This window comes from Arachis ipaensis, chromosome B05, assembly GCF_000816755.2.
Source record: "Arachis ipaensis cultivar K30076 chromosome B05, Araip1.1, whole genome shotgun sequence".
Taxonomy (NCBI): Eukaryota; Viridiplantae; Streptophyta; class Magnoliopsida; order Fabales; family Fabaceae; genus Arachis; species Arachis ipaensis.
This window is the reverse complement of record NC_029789.2, coordinates 106,200,673-106,209,697: the sequence shown is the minus strand read 5'-3', so window position 1 is coordinate 106,209,697 and position 9,025 is coordinate 106,200,673. Positions and strand designations below refer to the sequence as shown.

Sequence of the window (9,025 nt, the reverse complement as noted above, 5' to 3'; positions counted from 1 at the left end):
AATTGCACAAAACTCAAAATAGCATCCATAGTGGCTAAAATATAATTAATTCTTAATTAAATTCAACAATTTAGATGCAAATTCACTAGGAAAAATAGATAAGATGCTCACGCATCAGTGCTCCGATTGACGAGTTGTTTGCGGCCACGCGAAGCTCTCATCGAACCCATCATTTCTAACTAAGCTCTGTAGGTAGAAACTCAAAAATTGCCCTCCAATTTTCTGCCCTAACAATTTCGCATTTTTACGTTTGATTTTTGAGTAGATTTTGTGATTTTGTTTGTTTAGGGGGTGATCTAGCGTTGGAATATTGTTGGATTTTACCTCTAATCTCGTTGGGTAAGGTAAGGTCTCAATAAATTCTTGTGTTTAGTTATTTTTATGAACTCTATGTTTGATGTTGGTATATTGTATGATGTTAGATTGAGTTTTGGTGTTTGTTGGAGTTGGTTTGAGGCTTTTGGATCGAGTTTGGTGGCTTTGTTTTGGTGTTTGGTACATATTGGGAATAGACTAAAATATGGTTTCGGTTTTCTCTATGTAATATGTAATATTTCTGGACACTTAGGTTAGTGGACCATATGATAGGATTGGATTGATTGTTGATAATTGTTGAAATGAGGTTCTTGTTCATATATGGTGTTGATTCTTGAGTTAATGTTGCATGATGATGAATTATTGATGTTGAGCTATGATTGGTGGTCGATGACTATTATGATTATGATGGGTGGTAAGTGATGAATTGATGTATGAGAAATTATTGATGTGTGATGTTGTTACATATTGTTTGAGAGATAAATTGTATAAGCTGTTTTTAACTTCCAAAACTCTTTTGTATTTTAGTTTGACTAGCCGGCCTAAACTCCGCAGGCTGTGACTAGTCCTCTTTTTTTTTTTAATATCATATATATATATATCTTGTTTATTTTTATTATTACCTTGTGTATCTTGAAGCTATCTACAAGGTTTTATATGTATTATGTCTTGTTCTGTTCGTACCTACACATTTAGTATCGTGTGTGAATGTTTTGCGTATTGTAATTCTGCTTTATATGACTTTGGGCTTTATTCCTTCATCAGTTATGACACTTTGTTATCCTTCTTACGGCTAGAGATAATGTTTAGGGTAATAGGATGTTATTGTATCCGCTTGTTTTAAGTGATTTATGGCTCCCTTCTGGACAAGAAAACTCTAGTTCAGAGACCTCGCAAGCTCAGAGGACTCCCATGTAGTAGGAGAATTCCAAATGCCTTTTAGTGATACAGTTGTAGTGAGAGTTTTTTCACGTACACGACATGAGACTCTGTACGTAGGAATGTGCTAGCTTTCCATGTTAGAGAAGGCTTCCTTGGTGGGCGTTCAAAGTCTCTTCTGAAGACCCTAGAGCCGCAAGACATACATAATGGCCCAAGTTACACCTTTGTGGATGTATTTTTTGTGAATTGAAATGTAGGAGTTGTAGGAAAGGAAATTAGGATCTGAATTACAATGATAAAGATGACAGTCGAGTATGGTGATAGAATGCCAATGAGGTTGAGATTGATATTGATAATTACCACAGCCTTCTCATGGTTTTAACATGATTACAATAATGAGGACCTATGGATACAGGATACTTGTATTGGGATCATATGTGGTCCTCTTCAAGCTCGAAAAGGGGTCTGTTACTCTTTCAAATAGGATTCCTCTAAGAAAAGGTGAGAGAACTATTCCTTCGATGATTTATATATTCTATAGACTTCAGGGAAGTTTTGATGATACCCCTTGTAAGATGTATGACTATAAAACTGTTCGGGTTAGCTATGGAATATGTGGGTCTTGTAGTTAATTGACACTTGAGCTCATAGCTAATAGGACACACATTGAAAAAGTGCATTTGTGTGTATTATTTGGGTGTGTTTTATTGGTAATGACTACTTAACTATATGCCTACGTGTTTGCCATTATGCGAACTAATTGTAAAGTGTGGATTGAAAATTGTATGTCTTGCTTATGTAATATTGGTAGAAAGGAGGTAAGGAGGAGTTGTCGAACCTTAGAAAAACCACTAGGCAGCGTTCTCATGCTTCTATATATCCCAAAGGATTAGACAAACCCATAGCAACGATCAATAGCGCTGTTACACGTCGTTAGTTAGATTCTTATCAAATCAATTCATGATTACCTCATATAGCATGGTCAGCCTTCTAGCGGAGATATATAGCATCGTTATGCACCCATACCAAACCAAGAACAATCAACTTCACTATTGGTGAGGAGTTTGATGATAATAGCTGTTACTCTCTCAAAAATAAGATAGTGAAAATTTGGACCTGATATTTAAATATAAGCAGAAAGATTGAAAGTGCAACCTGGCCGCAGTTCAACGCGAGTCATAGCAAACTCACTGCAAATCCTGCCCAACAACCTTCTGGCGTTCGTTTCAAAATGATCACCAACTACCAAACACTCATAATTGAATCCTCTTTTTTTTTGGTTTCCATCACTTATACATCCATTGATATCCGACTAATCCTGCTTGAAAAACTGTTACTGTCCTCTACTATATCTTGACTTCACAACACATTAATATCGCGGATTAATAATAAATTGGCATTGTAAAATATTTAAATCGAAATACGACAATGTATGATCTGAATATTTCTTAATTTAAAGGTTTCTAACTAATACGCTGGAAATTTCTTTTATCATTGAATTGCGGTGCCAAACTATATCGCTTAAAAAGGAATACCTATTTTTTTTTTTTGGGTGACTGGAAAGAAAAAAAAAACAACCAAGGAAAAACAAACAAGAAACTGCTTAAAAAAGAAAAGGAAATACCTATTTAAATTAACTTCATAAAAAACAAATAAAACCAAACAGTTGCACCTGCAATGCTTAGAAGACAGTACAACTGCGAAAAAAATGCCTAAATACTTGGTAAGAATTTACACCATAATGTCTTCAAAAGAAAAGAATGAAACAAAGAAGCTGAGACTAAATGAGTCACCAACAAAAGATTCTTTTTTAAAAAGGAACGAAGGTAAACTTATATGGGACAAATGATAGATATTATCCCTAATTTATGTCAAAACTCCAGAACTACGTTATGAATGAAGTCATGCTTAAAGGTTGTCAAGTATACTTAGCCATTGTGTCAATCTCACCAACCATAATTAGCCACTTGCTTATATCATCAACTTAGCCTCTTTTTTGACAAAGATTTTCTTCTTGAAATGATCTCAGCTGCCCAATTTTTCCCTATTTCAGTCTGAAACTTTCCTGAAGGCCAAACATGTGCAGAGACTAAGGAAAAGTTTAAACAAAGAAGTTCCATTTCATTACTAGAGAATGTTTATTTAACTCTACCTGCAGTTGAAATGAAAAATTCATCCAAAACCTTCCCATGTTCTGCCAAAAAAATACAGAAGAATTTTAGCATTAAACAGCACATCATGACTACTCAGTAAGTAAGGTCAAACTTGATTTAGGGAAACATTATCAGCTCATCAAGAAGAAAATCAGTTGTTTAAAAATTCCAAATAAGGTTTTGAAATGGTTTCAATTCAATATAGGAGAAAATGGATCTATCCATAACTTACCCGTTTCATATTCCAGTGCTTGTAGAATCATTTCAACCTGATCAGAATTCAAAGAAGCAAGGGAAAGCAATTATAAAGAAACCACAAGATCTCAATTGACAGTTCCAACTCCAGACATGCATGTTGTGATAACATAAAGGGAAAACACACTATCTTGCATAAACTTTTTCCTACATAAATTTAAACAACAAACACTTTAATCCCTTGAATTTTTTAATATTGATATATGAAATTGTTATTAATAACTTGAAATTGATCATGGATGGATCATGGTTATCTTGATAATCGTTGATGCCAAAGTTTCATCACGATTAAACAGAGTACACCGCCTTGTTAAGTACCTAAGTAAAACGGGGAACTAGGCCTTAAAAGCTAACTATTAATGGGGAAAGACTACTTTCCTTAAATCCAACATTAACATCCAACGCTACTCAATGTGGGACTTTGAACATCTCATAATACCTGAGTCCCTAAAAATACATCAGCAGTAGGCAGTTGGCTATCAGCTACCAGTATCCAGTATTCATCCCAATCTAGCCTCTAAGTAGCCCCTTCTGTGCTGCCAACAACCAGGTTCTGATACCAACGTTAAGCACCTCAAGAAAATGGGAGAAACACCCTAAAAGCTATCTTTTAAGGGTGAAGAATCACTCTTCTTAAATACAACATCAAGCATCATATGCTACTCAATAGAGGATTTGGGCACCCCATAATACCCAAGTTCCCCTAACAACCTTTATCACGAGTGTATGTGTTCAAAGTTCAAACTATTCAACACATTCGTCATTATTCATTTTCCTTAATCACTCAAGTTGCAAGAGGATTTATAACAGAACTGAAACAAGTAAATGAAACCATTAATCTGGACCATAAAGTTGTACAAGAAAATTTTATGTAGGTGTAACCGTGTAAGAAAATCCAAGAGGTGAAATTTTTTTTAAAAAAATACATTTTTCTTGGATAAAATCGAATGCAGTACAGGCTAATTAAGACACAATAAATGTAGATCTCATGCTTAGTGGACTTAGAAGGCGACATTTAGTTTACTTGCTTTATTCAGGATTAGACTGCAAAAAATTTTCAATCAATTTTTTAAGTTTTAAATATAATGCTTCTAGGTATTAGACATCTTTGATGGTCTATACAAATACGCATGTGACTAAAGCATTAGCAGGATCTTTCGTTATACATGACTTTTTGTCTCAAACGTGTGTTGTGTTTCTCAGAAAATATATCTGAGTTATAGTGGCACTGAATGTCACTACTAAGCAGCAATATAGTGACTAGAAGTTGGGATTATCTATAGAGAAGTTAATTGAAAAAGTGTTCCAGAAATTTTGTACTGATAAAGCTAAAGTGTAATCATGCCTTTGGCTTTGAACTTCAGATCTAGCACAGTAGATAAGCTAATTATAATTAATAAAATGAGTGAAAGCAGTGATTTCCTTTTCTTTTTTATGAAAAATCTTTAGTAGGATGCCTCTACTCTTATTTATTTTTTTGAGAAATCCTTAGTAGGATACCTCTACTCTATTCCTAAACACTATTTTTAGAATCAGGAAGCTAGCTATTTGTGTGTTTCTAGACATAGATCTGACTGGGGTTATTGATTCTAGAGAGTCTATCACTTGTGCTATATAGTTGAAAATATTTTCCAAACACCTACAAGCAATGTTCTAAAAGCCGAACCAAAATTCGAACTAGTGAAGCTAAAGGTTTAAAGGTTCAACTCCGATATAATAAAATAATATATCAATGTATAAAATATATATTTTTTAGAAAAAAAATTCCTTTTATGTATTATTATTTTGAACCAGTTAACTGCCAAAAACCAAGTTAGTTCAACCAGTTTACCAATTTCTTTTACTGGTTTTTTCAGTTTTTGACCAATTCACGTGCAACCAGTTTTTACCCCGAACTGGACCAGTCTAGTGGCAAGTTCCCGGTAAACCAGGTCAAACTGGCCAGTTCGATCTGGTTCTCAAAACTATGCCTACAAGCTGCTGGGTTGAGACACATCAATGATTATATATCTAAGAAGTCTCCTCCCACAATTAACATTTTTAGGCTTGATGCATGGATAATGCGCATGTCCATCTTATCTTGTGACTGTAATCCTTAATTTGAAAGAACTGGGACAACATGGATCGAATTCTCACCTTTTTTGTCATAAATTTCTGATACCATATCAGCAAACAATCTCTCCCAAAAGCTTAAGCTGATGGGTAGAGGTACTTGTATAGTTTTACTATATCCAAAGGCTACAACAAAACCATCTTACTAGGTTATATTGACTATATGGGCCAAAAGCACCATTGCACCCTCTCATAGATCATGTCAATTTTGTACACTCCATTTATGCTTAAATTATGTTAATTAAAATCTCAACATATTAAACTCGTGCTTTCCCACATTTCCTCACAAAAGAATTTACTAGTAATGTAACTCATAAAAGTCACTGCTGATCTTTGCATAATTCCCCATATGCTGAAATCGATGTTCACAAAACTATATGCATTTAAAGTTATTGTATTTAAGTGCATTTCCAAGGATCTATGTAGCGAGAAGGCTTTTCTGTATAAGATAGCATATGTGTACCTTGTCAAAATCTTTTACAAGATTAGCCTCTTTAGAGGAATTGTTTTCATACTCTTCCCAAAGTTCTTTGATCTCCTCAGCTGCAAATTAAGAAAGGTGCCATCTAAGTAAAACTTTGTTTCATGATTTGGAAAGTTTAGTGTAAATCTACAAGAAAATATAATTTGCAATTACCCCTCATCCCTCCACCAAGAAGTTCACACATCTCACTCAAAGCTGCCTTCTCCCTTTTGCTCTTTTCAGCCTTGGGCACCCCATCAGATGGTGTTATATCTCCTACAATAGCTATTGAATGCAAAAATGAATTTAGATTACAAAGTAATATAAAAAAGTAGACTAGACTTAAGCCCTTTTCCTTTTATCTTTCTTTATAGAAGATACTTATGGATAAAGAATGTGCTCACTGCCACTTACAAAAGCAATAAAGTCACAAATCAGATGAGTCAAATATTCCAATAATTTTTTACGGACTTTTGCTTGCCAAGTACAAATTAGCTTTTGCAAATATTTATTCAAAACATTCCAGTTGGGAGTTTCATCTTGCTTATTCTTTGATTCATATAGTCAATATGTACGACTAATTAACAATTTATCAAGCGACATTCACTAACATGTCTTTGATCCACTGATTATTATTAAGCTGGAGAAGTGAATCTTATAAAGGACAAAACTAACTAAGATCAAACATGCTTTGTGTCAGAACTTTCTGGTCACATGAAAGAACCATCAACACATCTTCTAAAAGTTGTGCTGCAGTGGAATTTTCAATTGTTGCAGCTTAGAAGGACAAGCAATAAGTCCGCCGCAAGTCATTTGAAAATGATTTTGCAAATTTTTTATTCTATCCAAAACAACTAGCAAATCAACCTGTGTAAAACTTTCCATCAATACTTATTATCAAACAGCAAAAATTATTCTGTCAGAAGGCATTAGAGAGATACCTTCTGCAATATCATGCACAAGTGCTATCTTGATACATCTGCACAACACAAAGAATGCATAGAGAAAATCAGGCGGACATAACCCAAAAGCAAGTCCAGAAATATGAATAACATGAACAGAGGCAAGAAAGCTAAGTAAATTACTACAATGATGATGAATACTGAGACAAGGAAGTCTCAGTAAAAAAATCGATGAGGTGGATATAAATACACTGACTCATACTATTAGATACCTACAATTTAGAGAGTAAAAAAAGGTCCCCTTTTTTTGGATTAGGGCCTAAGCTAGGTTATAAAAATTTCATTTTATAGAAATCTCAAGATCCCAACTATAAAAGAATCTCATTTATCTGTGACAACAGTAGTAAACTCACATCTTCAAGATAACAAAGACAGAGAGGCTAGATTGAAGAAGTTTGAAACAGGCAGCTCATCATCCAGCCAGAGTTTAACTCCATATTGAAGCAGCAAGCAGTTTTCTTATTAGTGAAATTATGCTAATTAGTGGACCATCTAATTTTTTTAAGTTGATATTTATAAGATGCACCTGATCTAAAGTAACTTTCTCGCCCTAACAAAACTTTTGAATGTGTGCCACATCAAGTGTTATGATATATAATTCAAGCCAAGCAACCTCAAAATAGTAGGATCATCATACTTCCATTAATCACGGAATCTAAAGATGTATGTATTACCCCCCAAAACAGGATAGCAGCTTACCATAACAACTGAACAGAATGAACCCAAACAAAAATAAGAAGAAAACAAATTTGAATAATAGCAAAATTCAATTTGAAACCTTTCTCTATTCAATCCAGGTACATCGGCAGCAATCAGTGCCATCAAAGCCATTCGATACATATGGTCAGCAATCGATTCAGCACTCTTTATCCCATGATTAATCCATCCTTTCCGCTTTGTGGTCTATGAGGAACATATGCATGGCAAGAAATGACTACATTATTAGTGAATCACTGTTGTAGAACCACAGTTTACATCTTCAAAATATTTTTATATACCTATGGTAGCATCATCTCCAAATGACTAGTTAAATTTACAAAAGCATTCAATAAAATTAATCTGCTGCTCCTTTGCATTAAAGTAAATAAAACAGTGAGATATATATCTGATCACATTTTCTGAAAAATGGTTCCATAGCCCACCAGAATCATAAAGATAGCCAATTTCAACCTATGTAATAACATATCTAGCATCCAACCCAAAATATAATACTGAATTACAATTACAATATCTTATCTTATATACCTATACATATGAAAAAATTTACTGGTAAAATATATTCCCATGTATGGGATTCCCACAAAAACCCGAGTCTACGGTAACACAATTCATTATCAATTGAATAAAATTATAAAAAAGAAAGGGTCAAATTGGGATTTTTTAGGATCATATGTTTTCTCCACACTGCTTCACTTTATTCTAAGAAATTATGATTTTCAAAGACAGAGAGAAGATGACAGAACAAAATAAACCGATTAAACCATAAAGTAAGGGGAAAAGGAAAAAAGAGAAAACTGCGATTTCTTACATGAAGGGTTTGAGTGATGAACTCTTTCCTTCCATTACCTTAAGGCGATGGCAGAGGGTGAGAAAATCGATCACGGAAGAAGCGGAGGAAGAGGATAACCCGACGGAGGTAACTGAGTTATCTAAGCTGACCCGCCTCTTGGGTCCACCAACAGGACCATCCCTATCGGGTGCCTGGGCCCGAACCGATACGAGCCTGAGGCTCGGAGCGCTGAGGCGCGGAGCGTCGCCGAAGAAGCCGGGCTTTGAATTGGGCGCTCCGAGAACGGAACGAGACGAAGAAGAAGAAGGCAAAGAGGAGAATGGCATGCAGCAACAAGATGCTGAATTAATCGCCATTTCCTATAAAAATTTGC

General features: G+C 34.7%; 1 protein-coding gene across 3 annotated transcripts in view; it reads right to left on the bottom strand.

Moving 5' to 3' along the window:
- Window positions 2,821–9,025, bottom strand: part of LOC107643808 (HD domain-containing protein 2) — an 8,015-nt gene continuing 1,810 nt past the window's right edge. Inside the window, exons 1-8 of one of the 3 annotated variants that reach the window (XM_016347561.2) lie at window positions 8,709–9,025; window positions 7,921–8,045; window positions 7,122–7,159; window positions 6,355–6,465; window positions 6,181–6,260; window positions 3,583–3,619; window positions 3,350–3,391; window positions 2,821–3,262 (exon numbers count right to left, since the gene is read on the bottom strand). In XM_016347561.2, coding sequence (XP_016203047.1) covers window positions 3,177–3,262; window positions 3,350–3,391; window positions 3,583–3,619; window positions 6,181–6,260; window positions 6,355–6,465; window positions 7,122–7,159; window positions 7,921–8,045; window positions 8,709–9,008 — 819 coding nt within the window. In that variant the 5' untranslated portion in view covers window positions 9,009–9,025 and the 3' untranslated portion in view covers window positions 2,821–3,176. The other 2 variants (XM_021124204.1, XM_021124206.1) reach the window with 2 other exon arrangements.